The sequence below is a fragment of the Struthio camelus genome, chromosome 5 (genome assembly GCF_040807025.1).
Source record: "Struthio camelus isolate bStrCam1 chromosome 5, bStrCam1.hap1, whole genome shotgun sequence".
Classification (NCBI taxonomy): domain Eukaryota; kingdom Metazoa; phylum Chordata; class Aves; order Struthioniformes; family Struthionidae; genus Struthio; species Struthio camelus.
The window spans coordinates 7,286,522-7,309,179 of NC_090946.1; the positions used below are offsets into that span (position 1 = coordinate 7,286,522).

Here is a 22,658-nt window from a genome sequence, read left to right on the forward strand (position 1 = left end):
CCCCTTGAACTGCAACCAGACCTCAGGAGGTTAACAGCAAATGTTTATTTTCCTTTAATGAAGAGTAGGGTGCAACCATCCCGCTGTTAACAGAGTAACTTCAGGTTAATTTACAAATTGTTCTTTATGCTTTCTTTTAAATGCAAGACAACCTTATATAATGCATTTGTTTAATTCCTTTCATCCCAAAGTGCTTTACAAAGTGACGCTGGGCGGGAAAAAACCCCACGGACCAAAACATCTCCTACACAGAGATCATCTCACTTCCACCGCTGCAATGCAGCAACACTTGCTGTGCAATGCAGCAGCTAATGGCACAGGGCAACATGTAGACATCCAAAGGTCAGGGGATCAGATCCAAGGGGAAACTACCACGAATGGACTTTACCTGAGCTGAAATCTGCAGCTGGGGAAGAGCATTTCTACTTTTTCCCTCTTGAAAAGCTGATGTCAAATTGCCACGAATCTGAAGACACCAACAAAAAAAGTGCAGGTTTATTATCAGCTTAAGACCCAGCCTGACTCTACACCAAAGATGTTTTCTCCATACCGTTACTCCACAGTTGAAACTTATTTCTCTGTGGAAGAGTAGCAGACACATGCACCCACCTAGCTACGGTCAACAGCATGAGCCAGGGGCACTCAGCTGTGAGGGAGGCAAACGCAGAACCAGGATGGTAACAGCCACTCTGGCTTCAGCCCTTTCGGAGCGGAAGGTGCGTTCTCCCAGCTCTGGGGATGACAACTGAGGTTTCACGTGGCTACTCACCCTTGGCAAGTGACGACGTATGCCAGTATGGCTATAAGGAAAGGAGTCCCCTGAGAAGCAACTCAGCAGCATGCAGTAAGTCTCTGCTCAGTGACAGAAAAGCATGCACTCATGAAGGTCTTCCACAGCAACATTTTCTCAGATCTGCTGTGAAGCTGTCCTTGCATTAGCTCCTAAACCAGAACTTGGTCTTCTCCAGTCTATTCCTCCCTCCCCTGGACAAAACCACAGCAGCTGTTAGGGTTTTTTTTTTTTCCACTAAAGATACAAAGTTCCTACTGCAGCATCTCCCAGGAGACGACGAAACTCAGTGGAGCTGAGGCTGGTGATGTGGTTCTGAGCACCAATCTGCTAAGACAGGAGCTCTTATGACAGCAGAGACAGGGTGACATCCCAGAGCAAGAGTGCAGAAATGCTACATGAGATGAAAGCCCCAGGGTGGTGACAGAGATGATTCCACAGTCACTGAAGGCAGCTAATCAGCATCAAACACTGCCATGGCTTTAACACAGTTCTGTATAGACAGGGCCTGGGGCTGAGCTCAAGCTATAGAGGGCCCCTCCCTTCCAAAAGCTTTGGCCACGTCCCTCCCAGCATGTCTTGAGGCATACAGAAACAGACTGTGGCCACATCCCTCACACAGGTATACAAAGATGTCTCAGACTTCCCCATTGGGGGATGGTAGCCTGGGAGAAGCTGAATTTCCCCAATGGAAGTGAATCTCTAGGCCTGGTGTTATACTGGGGAGGAAATCTCTGGGTCTCAAGACAGAGCCCAACCTAGGCACGCACCTTCTGGACAGAGAAAGAAGCTGGCTTGGGACCTTGGTTTCTACCGGGACAGTGGGAAGAGCAGTGCCCAAAGCTACCCTCAGCACAAACAGCTCAAAGGCATTTGTCCGTGGCCAAGATTTGTATTTAAGAGCACCACAGGTGGCTTTCTGCACCTAGGACTGTCACAGGGCAACATCCCTGAGGGCCTGCATCTGCCTGTGATGACTGCAGCCGATTCCCTAGGCCAGGAGAAAACATTCTGCACTGACTACAGCCAAGCTGTGGCCAGCTGCGAGTTATACAATTTCCCTGCTCACTTTCTTCTGCTGAAGGCCCCAGGTGCACAGCTCTGGCCTCAGCTCTGGTCATTTCCCCAGCCCAGATTACAAGAACCCAGTGCCAAATCGCAAGCTAAAAACAGAAACAAAACCCTCTTTGTGACTCAGCTGGCAGAAAGCTTCTCTTGAAGGCTCCTTAAAAGGAGCAAGGAAGTACTTGGAAACAAGCTGTTCATGGCTCTCCATGAGATTATTGTGTGCTGCTGGCATTTGCAGGGTCATTAGAGGAGTAAGTGATCAGCAGGGGCTCGGCATATGGCTGGGCAACAGCACCTTCCACCCCAAGGAATGAGTGGACAGACAGCCAGCATCTGTCCTGAAAGACTTGCTTACAAAGAAGGGAGCCCAAGACTCCTGCCTTGCACAGGACCGGCCTCAGACTATGCCAAAGCAGACTGCATATAAAAACAAAAAGTTTAAAAACTGGATATAGACTGCATAAAGGAGACTCCACAGAGGACAGTCCGTAGGTGGCCACCCCGAGAGCAGCCAGGACCAGCCTGGCTCTGAGAGGGCAGCACGGTGGCTGCATTCCAGTCACAGTTGGAGGAGAAGTGGGACAGCCAAAGGGGAAAGTTGTGCTTCTTGCTCCACGATCAGCATCAGGCAGAAGGAGCGAAGGAGGGGAGGAAGCAAGGCCCATTACGGGAGAGGCACCACATTCATCTGTTTGGCAAACCATGTTTGGCAGGCCATTTGAACAGGAGCAGTTTCCTTCCACGCTCAGGCCCCAGCTTACATCTCGCTGGGAAAAAACCCAAGTTTGGCTAGAGACATCTCCCTCCGGAGCCGCATGACTTCCCAGTACATCAGCTCCACTGCAAAGCAAAAGGGAGTGGGAAAAGAGGAGGGAAAAAAAACAATGAGCAAGGCACAGCTGGACATGACTTGATTTTGTACTATGTTTTTGGCACAGCCCAACCAGAATCATCCACAAAGGGGGGGAAGCAGACCTGCTGGAGGGACCAGCAGGGCAGGCCCATCAGCTTACTCCCATACCAGCTCAACCCCAGGGCAAAGCTCCCATCAAGCTGATGAGCAAGGAAGGGGTGGCTACTCTCCCTCCCAGACATTAACCTCTCTTGCCTCTCTTCTGCCATTTAACTGTTTCTCAAGGACACAGAGAGTTCAGGGTACCCCAAGCTGGCCCCGTTTCTGCCACGCTGCACAGGACCTTTCAATTGCTCCCAACGGCCCACAGAGGGCACTCCCACCACACCCAGCCATTATCCCCTCTTACCATCCTGCCTCACCAAGCCCTGCTGGATATAGCGAATATACGTGAAAAAGTTGCACACCGCTGTGATCTGAGAGAGAGTGAGAGAGAGAGAGAGAGAGAGAGAGAGAAACAGGAGTCAGCTATAGAACTGCTTTGCCTGTCAAGGGGCCAGCCACAGTACCCAGCAGGAGTACTCTCTCAACACACTCAGCACCTGGAAAATAGCACCACAATTCTGTCAGAACGAAAGAGAGGAAGAAAGCTGGTAAAAATAACAAAGTTCTGGGCATCTGCAATCTCATCCCAAGATATTGCACCACCCAAGGCACATAAAGTGTGCAAGAACTCCAGATTATTGACAGCTTCAGACATAAGCAATCACCATTGAAAGTAGCTGCAAAGCCAGGAACTTCCTTCAAGAACACTGTCACCTGCCTGAATGAAAAACTCTGGAGTTAAAGGTTTGTGCAGAAAGTGTGCGCCCAGGGAGGTAAAGGGAGTTCATGACATACTGCACTGTTTTGGTGCAAGTGACCAAAAAAAAAAAAAAAAAAAAAAGGTCAAATTAAGGCCACAAGGAAACCCAACAGCCTGTCTCAGAAAGTTGCATGTTTGCAGGGCTGGCTCTTTTGATCTGCAGCTCAGGAAAGCATTCAGGCACACGCTTAATGCTGAGAACCTGCAGAACAGCACAGGGCATATGCTTTAAAGTGCTCTGCTGAATCAGGACCCCAACAGCAACATTAATAAATGGTTCACTTTCTCCCTGCCCTGTGGAAAAAAAGGACAGTTTGTTCTCATAGCCATTTGAGTCATTGATCTGTACTGGAACAGTAACAAAAGCCAGCATTTAAAGAGCTGAAAATTAGTCTTCTACAAAGAATGGGGAAAACAGGAAAAAAAAAAAAAGAAGAAAGAAGATAGGTTCTGTAATGAATTAAACCATGGAAGATTGTCACACTGAAGACAGATTGCCTGAAGGAACATAAGCTAGAGCACCATACCCCGAGATGGACCCGAGACCTACACCCTAAGCAGCCCTGACCAAGGGCCACCCCAACTCCAGGAACCAAACTCAACCCTCACAGGCCTCTGTCAGTTTGAAGGCTGACCCAAGAGCTCTTCCATCTTGGGATTTGGAACAGTTTTGGAGGCCAAGGTACCCTGGGAAGCTGGAAAACTTACCCTGGCCCTGCAGGATGGTGAAATGTAGTAGTAATTCCCAGAATCCCCCAGCATGATCCGGTGTTTGCAGGTCCTGGGGAGGCCACTTAGAGCACACTTCCTGCAGGGAAAGAAAAACAACACTGCAGCCTATGGCAATCCAGGGGCACAGCAGAGCTTGGCAATTCAAAAAGCTAAAGAAAATCTCCAAAAAGAGATGAGAGCAAGAGCTCAGAAACCAGGCCTGCGTCAGCCAGCTTCCAGAAGAAAAAACAGGGCTAATACAAGCCTTTTGCTCCTCAGAAGCTTCCAGAAATAGCAGGTTTAGGAGACCTTAGACTACATATTTGGTACCATGAAATAGTCCGTGCCCAAGTAAACAACGATAGTATCCTTTCTGTGGCAGACAGCCTATAACCACAGAAAACATGAAATAAGTTAGCCCGAAGCAGTGCATAATAAATATCATCAGGGCTCTGCACATCTCTTCTACATTCCAGGCGAGGCTTTAGCAGGAGCTTCTGCCCAAGCGTCTCAGTTTTCCTGCTGGGTTACTTACATGCTGCCTGGGGACTAAACCCAGTCTCACAACAGATAATTCCAGCTTTTGAGTAGGATCAGCCCCATCACTGGTAGGGCCCTGAAATTCATCTGGACTTGCCACCTTTCTTCAGTGTCCTCCAACGTGGCATTTTCCTCGAGAGGTGTCCCTGCTTGGACCTTACCATACACCTAAGGCTACAAGGCTACCACGCTCCAGGAAAAACACTTAAGGACAGCTGTTCACCTTGCAAGTGTTACATGGAAACTTCAAAAGAAAGATTTAAAAGCGAGATCCCCTCTGTGGCACAAGAGGAAGCCAACAGGAATTCTGCGTGACCTCTCAGGCTTTTGTGCCACCCTTTCTCACCACCAAGCGGCACAAACCATAGTGTCACCAGCTGCTCAAACTGGGAACTCAAAAAAAGCTACATGGCAGCCTTTATGCTGGGCTCCTTTTAATTAATTGGAGCCCAAATCGAAGCCACTGCACTTGAAGCCACATGGAGTGGCTTTGCACCGATTTCAAAGGTTTCTGAATAAGGCTTGCTAAGAACAAGTCAATCCCTTCTTGTGCAGGCAGGGTAAAAGCTTAGCTCACAATTGCAAGGAGGTTGCAAGGAGACTGCAGGTCAAGCAGAGAAAACAGAAGTCTTTTCAAGGTGGCCCAGAGCCCAGGAAGATCAGCAAAGGACGTGATCAGCAAGAGGGGGGCATGCCCCTCTTTTCTTGCAATTTCCCTCCATTATTCACACAAAGCGATGAATGGTTCTCAGTACCAGCCAGTGGCTTCCTTCATCATCACTTAATGCAGTAAAGCAGAATTGCCTGCTGCATAGTCATTACCACAGTCTCAGAGACCAAGTGTCTGCATGGTGGAAGAGGGACATCACTCCCCAGCTGCAAGAATTGCTCCAGAGGCCACAAAAGATGACATCGAACACAGCAGCAGACACTCTGGAGAGTTTCTGAGCGTATGTCAGTACTTGCTTTCCCCTCCTATCAAGCAAATATTAGCTAACAGATAAAAGTGGAAGCATGGGCTGCAAGCGTTCAGATGCAATGAGATGTGCTCGCTCCCCAAACATTAACACATCTGAAGAGGACTAAATCCTCAGAAAGTGCAGGACAACCTGTATCTTTCTAAAACGGATACCTTCAAGAGGTCCTTAATTTAGGCACTGCAGAACATGAGGAAAAAAAGAGAATCCTGCTCGTTACTCCCAGCTGCACTGGTACCACTTCGTGTAACACAAGTTACCACAACTATAGCAAGGAGTAACCTAAACATGAGAACACCTGCCCTTTGGCACTCCACACACCAAGGTGCCTTGCCAAGCACACCATCAGGCCTCAGCATCTTCTGGACAGACCAGCATTTTACTCCAGTGTTGCATGGACAATGTCACAGAACGCAGCAGCCAACACAGTCCTGACCTGCCTAGGCTCCTGAAAGTTTTGGACTGGGGCCCATGCAATAGGGCACTTGCTTTCTCTCTGCTGCACAACATGCCCAAAGGTGCCATTAAAAATCAGCGTTTTGCATCTGAACACAGACGAGCCCCTTTTGGGCCATTTATTGCCAAGAGCAAGGCTATTTACCACCTCGTCTGGGTGGTAATTAAACAGCATTAAGAATTCAGGTTAGTTCAATTCTGGCCTCAAAGCTGCTAATCCCCATTAAGTTAGTAACTTGTTAATGGATCAGAGATCTCTGACCACTGACTAAACAAATAAATACTTCACTTACGTTACAATTTGTGACCGGAACCCACTGTGAAGAGACAAAAGAAATCAGAAGGAAACTGATTAGGATAAACACAGGATGGGTTGTTCTCAGCACAGGCCTGACACATGCTCATGGAACATTGTGTCCAAACAACCTGCGAGACGAGACGAGAGAAAAATGCAGAAGAGCATGGTAGGAAGTCTGCCTGTGAGCAGAGTTCACAGTTACAGGAACACCTTAGCCTAGAAGGTGCTCTGCTTGACAGTGGGGAGAGGGAGAAGAAGGAAGAATAGAGAGCGCCTTGACCAGACTTCAATTTGATGGCTGAATGAAGTCCCCTTTCTTGGCCTGGAAGGGCACGTCACCTTCCGCTGCTGCTCTTTTTCCTTGAGGTAATTTGTTTGTCACATCAGACATACAGCCATGCAGCTCTGGAGCAGCCCCAGTCCCAATTCCAATAGTAAGGTGACAGCCTCAGAGATCAGCCTTGCCATCTCAGGGGGAGATGGCAAGCAGCAAGAAGGAGTCTCTCATGACCTAGGCCCAAATCCACCTGGAGCACTGTCAAAGTCAGCAGTGCAAGGCAAGCTCAAACCTCATGGGATGCAAGCACATGAAATAACACAGCTCCCACTTAGCTCTCTCACCCTAGGGTATGCACAAACACACTCTTCAGAGACCATTAAAATGGGTTTGCCTTTTAGGAAGAAGGGGGGGGGGGGGGGACAAAAAAACCACCAGACACACTCTTCTGAGCTTGAAGGCACTAACACACCACTGATACTCAGTGTCAGTACATCAGTTGAGCCGAAATATCAAACTCTTCACATGAGATGGAGGACTAAGTTGAGCTGAACTACTGCTGATTATAAACTAGGAGCACAATCAGCCGAGCCCTGGTACCTTTTTAGCTCATGCGACTGTGCAAGGCCTGGCCAAACACCATGCAGAGGTGGCAAAAAGACCAGCGGCAAGGGAAGAAAAAGGGAGCACAAAAAGGTTCCTTACTTTGGCCCACCACACTCTACTGCTGACACCTTCACCACAGGCAGCGTCTGCGAAGCAACAGGCTCAATAGTGAGTGTGTTCTGCTCCACAGCTACTCGCACCAGCTCCGATAGCTGCAGCAAAGAGAAAAGACTGCAGGTATGGACGTGCAACTGCCACCTCCAGAGAGGGTGCAACTTCAGTGCTGCCTAACTGCGCAATTTTTCTCCTCTTTTCCCAGCACTCACCTCCTGCTTAGTGAAGTCCAGACATGGTCCTACATCTTCTCGGTAAATTCTGTCCAAGAAGGAGCAGGATTTATCCAGAGTTGGAGACTCCTTCCAGGCCTGGAACTCAGCAAATAAAATGGAGTCGACCTGCAGCAAGTGTCCAAGAAGGACGGGAAGAGGAAAGTTTGGACGAAGAGAGAGGTACCATATCAGAAGGCTTCTGTTAGCGAGCAGGTAAACCTAGCTTCTAAACACATCTGCTTGGCATTGAGAAAGGCTCAAACATCACAAAAGCATCTGATGGAAGCTGGCTCACTCACAGGGTCTTCCGTTTCCCACCCATCAGCAGTTATGCACCAGACTGACACAGCTATAGTGAGTTTATTCTGCCAGAAACCTGCAGACACCTGCATCTCTTATCTTCCTCCAGGCAGGCCAGAGCCTTTGCTGCAGGAAAGCCACCAGGCAACTGCTGCATGGACCAAGTCCCCACTCAGCCCATGACAAGAACAACAAGGGCAGCTGAATGGCAAAGCACAGTAGCAACGACACCCAGGACACAGGAGACAGAACCCCTGTAAGCAAAGGATTGCTACAAAGAAAGGATGAACTGAAGAAAGCTACCAACAAACAGCCATCAGCAAGACTACAATCAGCAAGTCCAAGTAACAAGGTGTGCCAGCCCTTTAAAGACCACTCCAAGTCCAGAACTTGAGTGTTCAGGGAGCCTCAGAAGTAATGGGAACACCGGGCAGTCACATAGGCTGGCAGAGGCAAGCCGAGTGTAAAAAGCTAGGTCTCTTAAAGGGAGCTGAAAGAGCAGGAATAGATCCAGATTCCAATGCCTACTCATTCCCTTTACAGATGGGCTTGCAAGTATTACCACTCCTCAGCAATAAGAGGCCCAGGACAGAGTTTGCTCCCCTCTCCTGAGCCAGTAGGAAGGTCACTCCCTCCATCCTGCATTCGCGGCTGGCTGGAGACTCTCTGGGACCCAACACTTCAACCCCAGATGGTAGCATCAGCCCAACCACCAACCTGACTGACAGAGCATCTCCTTAAAAGGCCAGCAAATCCTGTTAAAGCTGCCGAAAGGAGAAGGAGGAGAAAAACCACAACAAGAAAAACCCACAAAAGAAAAAACAAACAAACCACACACCACTGAGCAATACAGAGAATGAGTGAACAAAGCTGAGAAAGGTCCGAGTTCTAGCACACTCGCTCTGTGCTAGGGAGACCGCTCACCTGGTGCCAGGAGACAGCTTCAGAGCCACAAGATGGAAAAACAATTTGAGAAACAAACAGAAACAAAACAAAAATGGAGGTTAGCATAAAAGGAAGCTAGAACTGAAAAGCTGGAAGTGCGAGAGGCACGTGGGTCCCACCCTCCCCAATCCTGTTCTGAATGCCTTGCCCAGCCTCCAAAAAGGTTACCTGCCACAAGGATGAGGAAGCATCTGCCCCCAAGGCCTGCCAGCCTGGTTCATAGGTGATGTGGATAGCCTTCCCAGGGATGATACAAAGGAGCAGAGAGAGGAGAGCAGGTACCCCAGACTTCGAGGGCAGAGGAAGAGAGAGACAGTCAAGGAAAGGGTTTAGAGATAGGCAAGAAAGAGACGTAAAAAGAACATGAGACAAACAGAAGATAAAGAGACAGGCTGAAGCCCCTCTCCTTCTGGGAGCTAAGTACACTCCTCAAGATATCACGGGGCCACAAGCCACGCTTTGGACTTCAGCCTGAGGTGCAAAAAAGGGAACAGCAGTTCTGCCATTTTTAGGCTCAGTTTAAGAAGGTGCATGTTTTTCCATAAAGCACTGAGCACTTACTCTCCCAGTGCCAGATTCCCTTTTATCACCTCTCGCATAGGCAATTTGGGAGGCAGAAGTTTAAGAAGTTAAAAAAAAAAAAAAAGAAAAACAAAACATATACAACACAGTCATCCTTAATACATAAAACTAGTTACTTAGGGAACTTAGTCACTTCAAAAGCCTTGGCATTTTAAGCCCACAGATATCTGCAGCAAATGGAAACGTCTATACACAGAAATGCGATCTGTAACATTGACAGGTCCAGACCTTCAAGCAGCAAGTCATTTATAAGAGCTAGCATTTCTCTGAACAACATCCACGCAAGCGTTGCTGAGGTTGAGCTGAGAATAGCCCAATGAACGACCCAGTCGGCAAAAGTTATCCCTGCTTAGTGTAGGCACAGGGTGACTTCTACAGGGTAGCAAGTGATTCACCTAACTCGGGGTGGGGGGGTGGGATCCTCAGGTTTGCAGCTCCTCTGTCCTCACTGAAGGAATAGTTAGCATTGGGAGAGGTCACAGGACCTAAATATTAAAAACTTTTCTTCTTGGCCCCCAAAGCAGCTTCTGACTGACTATATATTTGACTCCAGCTTCTAGCATGTCTGGACTCTTCTCTGCTTGACTAAGAGAAACCAGTGCAGCACGGCTTTACAGTTACTGTGCTGATTTTCTCCTTAGTTTTCTTTCTAATATAGCTTTCTATCCTCGTTCTGTGAGCAGAGTTAAAGATCTTCACCTCTTGTTGTTCCTGCTGTCGCAGGACAGGGACTAGAGCCAACACTGCCTGAAGCATTTCCTCCAAACTCTAGAAACAAGAGCACTACATAAAAGCTAACAAGGCACATTCATCAAATTCATTGCCAAACGCTGAGGTTACCACTGTCGCCAGCAGAGTCTTGTTTGGTGAGGGTGCTCATTTCATTAACTGCCTTTATGCTCGTGTCCTCCACGCGTGCCAAGCGACCAGGTGCCTCCCCGTTCCCTGCACACTGCCTCAAGACAGAAGCTGCAGCTCCTGAAAAATCAGCAGACCTGTTCCCCACCCCCCCACCTTCCTCTGTATTTTCGCTCATTTTCATTCTTCCTGACCAAATTCCACAAGCAGTCTTCTTTCTGGTCCCTGGCACAGCTGTGCACACATCTGGCTAGTCTCAGCTGGAAAGGTCCTTCTAGCAGGCAAGACTGTTACTTAGACCCAAGGTCACAGCAGGGAGGGAACAAACAGAAAAGATCATTAAAAAAAAAAAATCAGTGAAGGGAATTAAACAGGATTGGTTGAAAGATATTATCAAATGCCTTTTATGCTTCTCAATAACATGCGGTTGGTGAGGAAGACAAACATTAAGTATATACCTTGTACAAAGAAGAACAGTGACATGCCCAAGAGCAAACAACAGGAAAAAGAGATCAGAAGTTCATGGAGGAGTCCTGGCATCCAGGCCTGGACTCCAACCATTAAGCCATACTAGGTACCAAAGCCAATCATGTCAGAGTAGGTAGCGGTTTCAACTGTCAAGATGCAGCAGAAAACTGGCTCTCTACTCAGCAGCTCCTGACACACCCACCGTCAGCACTGCTGACTCTTGGATCTGTCCATGCCCTTTGGGGATCCCTAAACTGCTTCCTCTAGCAGTTTTCCTGAAGCAGCCTTGAATGCCATTCCCAGAAGAGGAAGTCTCCACAAATGGAAACCCTCCAGGGCCTGGCTCAGCACAGTTTGGGGAACAAGTCACACTTCTGCTCACACAACTTCTCGCAACATTGAAAACCACAGAGCTTTCCAGGAAGCCCCGCACAGAACCTTGCCTTTGGAGCACAGTGACAGCAGTGCTCCAAGGCTGAGGGAGTCAGTTGCCCTCACCTACCTCTTTGCACTCGTGGCTGACTGGCTCTGGGGTCACAATCTGGCTGGCAGCTGAGACCACCGCGCTGCTGGTGCTCTTGTTTCGGCCATGCCCTTTCCTGAAGACAGCTTTGGAGGGACTCTGAAGCTGGGGGTGCAGCTCCCGGTTTGGAGAGGAAGGTGTGGATGTGATCACCAGAGTCTTCAAAGCTGTCACCTCAGCCTGCAGCATGTCAATCTGAGGAGACAAGGCAAGAGTCAGCAGCACCTTCAGCACCTGCTGAGCCTGGAGCACACCACCAAACACAAAAGCCAAAGAGAACCCCGACAGGCTACATAAGGCTACCAGCTACAGGCCCAGTCATGAAGCCTTCTCCTCGTTCCCCCAAACACCTGCCATCACCTAGAATCTTAACTAAAGAAACAATAGCATTTGGGAATCCATCCCTCACCACCTAAACAGTTTGAGCACATTTAGCTCCAGGCTTTTTTTTTTTTTTTAAACCCAATAACCCAGAAGCAATTTCTCTTTGTCCTCAAGAAAGCAACACTTCAGCAGCCCCGTGATGCAGCTTAGTCAGGAAATTGCCACTGTCCAGCTCCCTACTCTCTCCATCCACAGAGCTATGGCAATTGAACAGCAGCAGGTCGCTTCTCCATGGATCCTCTGGCATCCATTTCTCAAAGGGCAGCTGGATCAGCAGAGGACTGTAAGGAAGCCTTTCGCCCCCGCTCAGTCATTTTCTGCTAGAGAGGGAGCAGAGCCCACACAGCATCTGAGGGAGGCAGAGCAGCAGACGCTTTGCTCTCCTCCAGCCAACAAACAGCACCATGGCGAGGCTGGGCAGGGATGGCACCAGCCTAGCACAGAGATCAAGTCACAGAGAGCAGAGTTCTCACCTTCCCCCGTGCCTCCCTCAGCTGTTTCTCTGACGCCGCCTGTTTAGTGTTTGCTTCTCTCACCATCTTGTGCGCTTCCTGGACCAGAGAGAATTTTAGTCTGCCTGCTGCAGCCCCAACTCGCAGAGTTCACCAGGCAGGGCACAGCTCTGCCATATCACGTGCTCTGTGCGAGCAGGCAGGGAGACAGTCACTGACACATCCAAAGGTTTTTACACCGTCAGCTGCAAAGTCTTCCCCCAGAACTCCCCAGAACAAGGCTCTCAGCATCGGGGCCAGAGTGCATCCCCCTTCTAGAACTTTAGCTGGCCGAGTCCAAGGTCATCTCCTTTGCTGATAAGAGCTGTTGTGAAGAAAGTTAGAAGCACGAGCTTGTCCCTCCTTCCCCCACCCCAGACCTGCTTTAAAGCTGAGGCCTTACTGCTGGCCCCCACCTGTGCTATGTCACAGCCATGCAGCAGCTATGTCTGTGTCCAGTCTCGTTCCTCCACAATTCTGACACAGAGCCGCTGGCTGGGCTTCTTGGCTTGACCTCAGACCTGCTTTCTCACTACAGACTTGCTGGGTGATCACTGGACTGCATCTGACCACGATCACTGCCTCTGGCCCCAATCCTGACCTGAACTTGCTGCTCCGCATCCTGGCTCCTCATTGGCACTGCTCCTGCCTGCCTTGTCGCACTATTCTCCCAGCTCACCTTCCCTGGCAGAGCAGTAGGCCATCGCAGCTCCCCGACAGCACAGGCACGGCCGCGACATAGCAGGAGCAGTAGCTCAGGCAAGGGCCAAACAGCAGAGGCTCAGCTTAAAAGCTGCTCCCATGGGGAAGTGGGGTCAGCCCTGTCTGAGGCCTCCCCACAGCAGTGCCTGGGATCACTCCTTCTAAGGTGACCAAAGGAAATGGGGCAGCCCTCAGCTACACTACCGCTAAGTTGGCCCTGAGCCCAGGCAGCCAAATCTCCAGGAGGGGGGACGCTCTCAGGGTCCTTACATGCAACACCAGCCTGTGCCTCAAAGATGCAGTTGGGCTCTTGCCTTCCTCACTGGCCAGTCAGATCTAGAGATTAGAGCTGGTGGGAAATGGGATTTTGCCAGCATAGGATTTGGCCAGAATCCCATTTTACACATACACACACAAACTACAGGCCCTCTGAGCCGTCACTGGAGCCCAGTATGCTGGGGACGCTCCAGTTGCTCCTGCCCCAGGCAAGGGCTGACATGAGCTAGGGCCACCTGTCACTCATCTTTACTACATAGCAGCTTCTGTCCAGACAGAGTAGCCACAGGATGGGGACAGGGAGCCATGCTCACCTCCAGCTATGCGCATCCCCACATCCAGTTTTGCTTGGGTTTGCAACCATGAACCCACACTTACTTGTTGTGTTATGTCACCCTACAGGTGCCAGGACGGGAGGGGAACCCATGCAAACCCTCCCCAGGAACAGGTATCAGCCTCCACAAGGCTCTGCCTGCAGCACTGCCCAACTCTGCTTCTCCAAGTGGGGAAAAAACAGAGGGAAGGAGGAAACTAAGGGAGGAGACATGAGTACGGCTAGAAGTTCAGGGAAAGCCTATCTCAAAGGCAATGGAAGTGAGCTTAGATTAAGAAATGATGGGAAGAGAAGGAGGGTGGTACCTCAAACAGACTAGCTGTTAACTCTTCTAGTTCCTGCTCCAGCTGTTCTCTGACTTTCGACAGTCTCTCACATTCCTTGTCCTTCAGCTTCAGCTCCTGTCAAGGGAATGGACAGGGATACGTGCGCACGCTGCAGGCCCCAGCTGTGCTGACGTCTGCCTGCCCCACCATCTGTCAATCACACCCTTCCTCCCCATCACACCATGGGTCTCAGCCCCAAGACTCCTGTCGCTAAGCTCTGTACCACCTTCACCGGCGCCAAAGGCACCTCTCCATGAGTTGCGGTAGGCTTTTCAGGCTGCAATTGCTCATTTGCCATTAGCAAGACGGCCACACAGTCAGCACTGCCTGCCTCAAGCTGCTTTCTGCATCTCAGACTCCCCTATAGCAGGTTTCCAGGACTACTTTGGATGTTAGCACAGAGGCTTTGGGCCAACCTACCAACTAAAGTACTCTGGAGCAGGACATCATCTCCTCTTCCACATGCTCCACACTGCGGCATGACCACATTCAGCCCCTTCCCTCCCTCGCCTCTAAGAAAACCCCACTTCTCAAGTCTGCACCTTCATCACCGGGTGTTCTCGCAAACCCTGGCCTTTACCTTTTGTGCTCTGTGCAGCTCTTCCTTCAGGAACTCAGATCCCTTCTCACGGATCTCCACTGAGGAGCTGCGCAGACGAGAGACGTTGAGCTGCTCAGTGGACTGGCTCTCATCCCCTCCTGGGTCCTGGCATCCATGCTCTGGCTCCTCCTTGCCGCCTTTGGATGGCATTAGCGGCTTCCAGTGACCCACAGCTGGTTGCTTCCGGCCGTCTTCCTCTAAACAGGCCTGGCTGTGGGGTAACAGCACAGTGAAGCTTTATATGGAGGCTGATCAGCACGCCTGCCAGGCTGAGAAACACCCTTGGAGGCAACATCAGCACAGGCTTGATGGGCTTTCCCCAACATTTTGAGAAGGCTGAGAAGCGTTGCACCTAAAAGGGCGTTCAACAGTGAGCTCTGCTCGCTGGGGGAGCTGCAATGGGTCCCAACCAAAGGCACTCAAAAGGCTGCGGGCCGCTGTGCTGCAGGAATCCGACTACAGCACCTGAATGAGGGGCCAGAAAAGCATCAGGCCTCCTCCAAAACTAGGAGTAGCAGTCGATTCACAGCCCTCCTCTAACACTCCCAACATCTCCTCCTCCAGGCTCCCAAAGCACTAAAGTGAGGCCAGGAGGGAGATGGTGTAGGCACAGGCCAGGATAAGCTTAGGGGACCTGCTTTGTGCTCAGTGGCAGCACCTGGTCCTTTCCTCAGCTGGGCTTGTTTTCCCTCAGCAGAGGCCCTTCTAGGAAGGGAAAGTCCTAAACGAGCCAATTCCTCCCATCCAGTTCTTCAAACAAGGATTGAAAAAAATCACCAGGGAAGCCTGTTAGAAAGCAAATTCCCAGGGAGATTAGAGTTCACACAGAGGTGGACAAGCAATGTTTTTTCCCCCTCCCTTATCTCTGCATCAGGCAGTCCCCAGCCAAGCAGAATCAAACCACCAAGAAGTGAACACAGGTCCGAAGGAAGATCAGAAGCTTCCTTACCATCAGCAAAAGCAACTTCTAAACCCAGTCTCAGTCCAATCAAGCCTTGTAAGGACCAGTAAAACATCTGGTGAGCTTAGGGCTGAAATACACATGCAGAGGCAAGGAGCCCGAGCGACAGGCAATGCTGGATACTTACCATCACCTGCCCCTGACAGGCAAAGGACAGGGCTGCAGCCTTGCTCTGGACTAGGAGTGCTGGATCTAGCACACAAGCCCGCACACCCTTCCTTCACCTTCACTGAGCAACTTAGCAACTTCTATCAAACACTTGTGCCTTGGTTCCTCTATTCTGCACACTGACTCTAAGCAAATTTTGAAAGTTAGAGCAGACCTGCAGAGCATGAGTGTGAGCCATTTCTCTTGTGCCTCTTCCTAACAAAGCCCAGTAAATGCAGTGAACAGCACTGCATGCAGGCACTGTCTCCCTGTTGACACTTCTGGCATGGATTGCTTCCAGACCAGCAACAGAGAAGAAATGACTGTTAAAGATGAAGACTTTGGGGAAAATCTCTACTTCTCTCCTAGAATCTTCAAGAATCACATCACATAGTTTAAGACTCCCAGCCTGCATCCCTTTTAAGAAGGGCTGGTTTCTCAACAGTGAGCACTCCCTCACGGTCAGCTAACCCTGGACACACACACAACTTACTAATCAAAGGGAAGCATTTAGCAACTCTTGGTTTTATCCTTCTCAACTGGTGTGTCCCAGATACTTTAACTCAGGACAAAGCTGGAGAACTCAAGCCTGCTGCTCCAGGAATGTTCCCCTCCCCAATTTTAGAAGAACTACTCAGGTGCCCAAACTTTGGCACTGCAAGTCAGCACACCTGCAAGACAGCACAGAGCAATGAGAGACAGCAGCTGGCTTGTTTAGGACTCTGGTAAACAGCCAGTGGGCTTAAGTTCAGGGACGCTGCTTCCCTAACTGAAGGGGAGTAGCAAGAAAAGACAGTATAGCTCACACATTCCCCAGTAACACCCAAGCCCTAACCCTCTTCACTGCAAACCTAGCCTTCTTCCCCATCCCCACCAGTCATGCTTCAGAGGGGAAGGCTCCACGTTTGAACTGTTTAGCTGGTTTTCCACTAAAGGCCTCCACACAGCTGTCTAACATAGTGTATTTCCATTGAGCTGAGATGAATCCTTATTCCTTAGTTTCAGTGGCTGGCAAGTACAGACGGAACAGAGAGAGGAAACTAGAAGAGACTCAGGACAATGCTCCCCAGTGCTCAGTAGGATTTTGTCAAAAGACTATCACAGGCTCTGGAAGAGGTTGATGAATTCATTAGGCTCTGCAGCCGCTGGGGTCTGCCAAGAGGGGAAATGTAAGGTTGAATGTCCCCATGATGGGGCATTGCCATCACAGTGTTGCCTAGGGTGTGAGCATCACCCCTTTTTCACTCATTGAGCTGTCCTCACATGGTCACTAGCCATTTGAAGTCAGAGGGAGTGCCATCAAGCCCTGCATACACAGAAGCTTTCTATCATGTCCAGCCACTCGGCAGCATTTACACACTGCAATTCAGATTAACCTGCTGCCATTTATCTCTCTGTTACAAGCCTTAGCCGAGCTCTGCTGCTGTCCTCTTCCACACACAGCACCAACCCCTCTTCTACCAGGCTCCTTCTGGCCACAGCTTCTTGCCCGCTGCCTTCTCCTGCACAGGAGCCTCCTTCCACCTTTCAAGGTTCACTTTCTGTTCCTTCCTTTTTCCAGCCTCTTCTTTACCCTCTCTCCTGATCATGCCCTGTCTCCTGCATACCGACTAAGCTTCACTCTCCCCCCCCCCCACCTCCTCCCAATGACTTTTCAAAAAGGGAAAGAAGCAGCAGCCAGAAAACTGCCATCAGCTAATTTAACTTAGGTAAAAAAGAAAAGCATGTGAAAAGTCACAACAGGAAAACTCCTTGAACCTTTGGAAGGCCACAAGCATGGAACCATCCATGGTGGCCATGCCATGCAAACTGAACGGCATTTTGATTTCGGCACTAGGGGATTGGAACACGCAGGTGGTATCCAAGATGTTGCTGACGTCTTTGTTAAGCATGGACAAGTGAAAGCATCAGAAGGATGGTCACACAGCAGTGCTGGAAGGTAAGAAAGGCTAGAGAAGGAACTGGGCTCCTGTTGACTCCACTCTGTTCTACTGAACATCCACTGGAAAGATGGGGAGGTTCATCCTGGTGATAATGATAAATCTGGAAATGTGGAAAATAATATTAAAAGGTGCCTGAGGGAAAAGGAAAAGGCAAGGAAATAAAATTAGTTTCAGCCAGAGGATAAAGAACAGCCAGTGCCTCCAAGCAAAGATAATTCATATCAAGCTATTCAGCAGGTTGGAACTGCTTGATAAAAAGCAACACACAGTCAGAGGGATGTGTCTAAATGAGCGAGCCATGACCAACAAGAACTCCCAGCTTGGGCAGGCATCTGCCGTTTGAGGCCTGTCAGAGGAAAAGAGAGAAATAGCACTACATGGTGTTCAAACTGTGCAGAGCCTGCTCCATCCAGCTTGGCTGCTCTGTTGACACATTGGCTAATCAGAGGAAAGGCAGAACTGCACAGAAAAAATAAAATGGTTTAGAACAGTCAAGATTAGCTAATGTGAATCACTTACCTAAACAGTGACATCACTAATGGGATAAGGAGGTCTCCAAAGGCTCCAAACACTAAGGAAGGGGAGGGATTAAGCAGGAGAATGACCCAAAGGAAAGGAATGAAACCAATCACAGGAAGGTGGAGACCGAATGAGACCAATCCATCCTTGCCACAGAGATCAGGGGAGGTTCTCTGCATTGGGTTTGCCATGAAGCAGGGGAAGTGTTCCAGAGAGGTCTGTTCAACAGCTAAACCATCTTCCAGATGATGTAGTGGAAGCCCTCTCTGCTGCAGGCTTTTGAGATTAAACTAAGTTACAGCGAACACATCTCTCCAGATACTCCTGCATTAGACGGGAAACGGACACGACGTGGCCCGGGTTAGTCTTAGCTTCTCCAGCTTCTGTGATCAGAAAGAAATAAAGAGCAGAGGGTGGAGGAAAAGCTAAATTCAAACCTGATCAGCTGGTAAAAAGTAACAAGAAAAACAAGGAAAAGGAGCAAGGGAAAAGGCAGGGCTACATAAATCAAAAGGGGCATTTCAGCAGTCCACTAAGCTATCAAGACAGCCAATCTTCCCCTTATAGACAACAGGAAGAAGAAAAATTGCTTCTTTATGGCTCTCAAGTTCTCAGATGAGAATTGTCTGTCTTGGGAGGCAAGCACTCTAGCATACTTGCTGTGGAAGAAAACTGGAGGAACAGAACAGTCCCACCCACACTGTCTCCATAACACCAAGAGACCAAAAAAGCTCTCCTGAAAACACACCATCTTCTGTGACAGACCAGTGCGTTCTCCACCGTGCTAACAGAATCCCCCAGATCGCCACTGCTTTGCCGACTCCTGCCCAGCAGAGCCCCTGTATCTCCATTGGCCTGCTGGGGCTTTGAACTACACCCCCACCGAGACCAAAGGACAACATATGCTAGCACCTTCTTTCTATTGCTTATCTGACTGGAGGCTACATTCCTCAGAAAATCCTCAGTATCGTATTCTGAAGGTCCCCCACACACAAAAAAATGCAAACTTTAAAAAAAAAAAAACCCACAACCTTCTAAAGTTGGATTCTGTAGAAAAGGCAAAAAATGTGCAGGATCCGCACTTTTTCCAGCGGGCCCCACATGTTTCCTCTAATGCTGATCTGACAGGACTGCTTCCTGTATGAATAGCCTGCGGGTCTCTCCAGGTTATATACTGTGGTGCTCAAACTTATGCAGAGGAGCCGGCTTTTCCATCCCGGTCTCTTGTCACAAGCAGAGCAAAAGTCAGTCAGAAGAACACGGCAACCTCCGGCTGCCACGCGTGCCTGAGACCAGAGCCCAGCCGATACCCCGCACTGCCGCTACCTGCCACGCGCGCCCAGACAGTTTACTCACCGGCCCCACAGACGCGCTCCGCAACGAACTCCTCGAAAACCGTTTACCTTGGCGCACAACGCACTGCCAGCCTCCTCCGGGAGCGCAGCGCGGCAACCCGTCTCCCTTAACGCTTGCCTCAACGGGCGGCGAGGAGCCACGGCTCGCCTGGGGCTCAGCAGAAACGCCTCTGCCCTCAGGACGCGGGCTCGGTCCCCCGGCGCCCCTCTCACCCCCCGGGGGCGCCCGCCCGCCCGCCGCCTTCCCCTCAGGGCACGAAGTGCCCCCCCCCCGACCCCTCCCCCACTCCGGCGCTAACGGCTTCGCCGCCGCCGCCGCCCCTTAACCCGGCGCGGAGCCTCCCAGCCCGCCGCTCCGGGCTCCCAGACCTACCCCCGCCGCATGCTGGGTCCCGCCGCACCACCACCACCACCACCACCAAGACGCCGCTCCTCACGACGGAAAAGGAGCGAGCGCCACCCCCATAGCTCGAAGCCACCCGCCGCCACCGCGGCTCTGCGGCACCCCGCCTGAAGGACGCGTCCGCCCGCCGGCCGCGGCGGGGCGGGGCGGGGCGAGGGGCGTGCCACGTGACCCCGGCGCCGCTCCAACGGCGGCAGGCGCGCGTGCGCCTGCACGGCCCCGCCCCGCGCGCGGCTCCCTGAGGAGAAGGGGGGGAAGGGGCGGCAGCGGCGCGGGGCTGTCGGCGGCCGTTGGCGGCCGTTGGCGGCCGTGCCTCGCGCCTCGCAAGGAGCCGCCGCGGCTGCTTCTTCACGTGTTCCTTTGCTGTCACCGTATGGCAGTATTTTCTGTCGCGTTATGTCACAGTAACCGTCCAGACTCGAGGTGCGGCGCCAAGTGCGGGCCCCGTGGCGCTGGCTGGCCCGTGGGCAAGGCTGACAGGAAGGGGTCGTATCCTCACCCTGAGGGGCAAGTGGGGGCGAAGCTGTTCTCCCCAGGTCACCAGGAAACACTCTGTCCCAAGCGGAAATCCAGTTGCTGTCTCCGCAGTTGACACAAGGTCATCGCTCCCAGAGTAGGCTGGAGATACCGAAAAGGGATCTGTGCTTCCAGGCAGGGTGTTTCCTTGCCCAGGGGTAGGACAACAAGGTTGCAAAATAACAATGGTTTTATCAGTCTTGTGATACCTAATGTTTTCCTTAACACCTCCAGCTTCTGGAATTGGAAATCACGCCAGTCTCAGAAACTAGATAATGTTTCTAGCCCTTATGATTGCGTGGAAGAGTTTGAAAGCCATATGAAAGGCCCAGCGGCTAGATAGTAAAAACCACACATCCAAGACTTTCTAAGTCAGTGTCCTGATTTTGTGGGTGCCGCCTCATGATGTCCAGGATGCGCGCTGCTGGGGTTAGTGAAAAGCCTTCTTATAAAGCCAAGCTTTGCAGAAGCAGAGAGAGACAATCCCTGCCGTCATGCTGGTGCAGGGGAAGCAGTTGTGTGCAAGCAGACCTCACTGCGCTTACAGCTGGAGGGGTCCTCCGAGTAGGCTTGTGCTCAGCCAGGCATTTAAACTGATACCAGCAACCGCTAACCCCCCTCACGCTCGCCACGAACCCCTCATCCCCCCTGGCACGGAGCATCCCCCGAGACCCTTGCTGAAACAGCTCTATGGGCTCAGTAGGAAAGCCTGGAAGATAAAGAAGCAGGGGCATACAGGAGAGGGAAAGGATGGGGGAAACCTCTCCACGGGTGGCAGCCGCGTGGAGAGGTGGGCAAACTGGCTGCTCCTGTTAGCGGCATGGTCCAGGGCAATGCTGGGACTGGACCAGGATTTTTAAACTCGCAGCCTCCAGGGAAAGCACTGGGGTTTCCATCACCTTACCTTGAGTGAGATGAGTTGGTCTCACTGTTACTGAGCTTTGGACTTTGGATTCCATGGCCCTGATTTTTAGCTAGCTCATCCTTGCATTCCTGGTGTCTGGAAGGCTGAGCGAGCAGGGCAGCTCTCCCAACGGTCACGCGGCCACGTTGATTTACATCCTCTCTGCAAAATAGTGGGAACGCGCACCACTCTCTGTGCACTCCCTCTTCCTTGCCTCTGCACCACCACACTTGTGGAGGAGCCTCTTTGCCCAGGGTGTTACTCACACACAATGCTTTTTCCTGTCTTGTCCTGGCCTGACAGCACAGAGGAGCAAAAACACTCAGCCCCAGAAGTGAGCAGTTGATGCCTGGGGCATTTGCGGAAGACCAAGCCACGCTGCAGCGAGCCACTGAAATCAAGAGGACCTACAGTTCTAGCAAGTTCACCCTCTTCGCTGAGGCATCACTTACAGGCACGCAGACCACTATCACTGAAGTGCCTGGCAGGCTTAAAGCGCCTTGGGGACCCCCCTTCCCAGCAAGCTGCCCCAGGGAGCGCAGAGTCTGTTGTCCACATCTACCCACCAGGAATAAAAATGGCAAAATGCTCCTGCTGTTGCCCCAGTCCTACGCTGGATTCCACAACCAGTGGATCAGAAGCTCTCCCTGCCCTCCAAGACCACCCTAACCATATGTTTTCCCCATCAATCCTTGCCCCACTTCTTCTACTGCTTCCTACCTTGCAGCTACCCTGGGTTTTCCCCCACGCCGCAGTACTCCCTCAGAGCCTTCAGACACAGGGGCACCTCCTCCCCTGGCCTCAGCTGCCCCCTCTCCTGCCTCGCTCCCAGGCACAAGGCCAGAGGCAGGCAAGCTAGAGCGATCCCTGCGTCCATGGCAGAGTCCTGCTGTGGATACCGCGTGGGGGGGGGACAATTCCCTGTCCCAGCCTCTCCTGGGAGTCCATGTCACCTACAGTGTGGCTCTGCAGGCAGTGCCGCTCTGCTCTGCCTCACGGCCAGAATCCAAAGGGACAACTGAGGCCGACCCCGTGCTCTGAAGTCCCAGAGCCCAGTGTCTCAGAGGTTTATCCCTATGGCTTCAGCCTTTATTATCTTCAGGAAACTTTCGGGAGGAGGGGAAAGATCTTCAGCTTTGCAAGGCAGCACTAGATCTTATTAGTCCTTGTAATTATTAACTCCAAAGGCCTGGTTAGCAGGAACAGAGGGTCCTCGGATTGGAAAGGCAGAACTCCTTCCAGGATGAAACAAAGGCAGGAAGGAAGAGCACTGATAACACAGGCAAAAAGCATTAAGAGAGGGTGAGTTGGGGATGCTGAATCTAAGCCCTCTGCAGAGATACCTGCCCC

The 22,658-nt window shown here is 51.1% G+C and overlaps 1 protein-coding gene across 20 annotated transcripts in view; it reads right to left on the reverse strand.

Moving 5' to 3' along the window:
• Positions 1-25: 25 nt before the first annotated feature.
• RAB3IL1 (RAB3A interacting protein like 1) overlaps positions 26-22,658 on the reverse strand; it is a 36,533-nt gene continuing 13,900 nt past the window's right edge. Inside the window, exons 1-13 of one of the 20 annotated variants that reach the window (XR_011141253.1) lie at positions 18,131-19,472; positions 14,540-14,771; positions 13,939-14,034; positions 12,304-12,381; positions 11,426-11,641; positions 9,184-9,303; positions 8,995-9,011; positions 7,768-7,896; positions 7,541-7,653; positions 6,554-6,577; positions 4,285-4,384; positions 3,121-3,187; positions 26-2,698 (exon numbers count right to left, since the gene is read on the reverse strand). Coding sequence is in view for 18 of the 20 variants with exons in the window: in XM_009667402.2 (XP_009665697.2) it covers positions 2,616-2,698; positions 3,121-3,187; positions 4,285-4,384; positions 6,554-6,577; positions 7,541-7,653; positions 7,768-7,896; positions 9,184-9,303; positions 11,426-11,641; positions 12,304-12,381; positions 13,939-14,034; positions 14,540-14,771; positions 18,131-18,321 (1,449 nt within the window). In the remaining 2 variants the exon portion in view is untranslated. The other 19 variants (XR_011141254.1, XM_068944438.1, XM_068944444.1 and 16 more) reach the window with 19 other exon arrangements.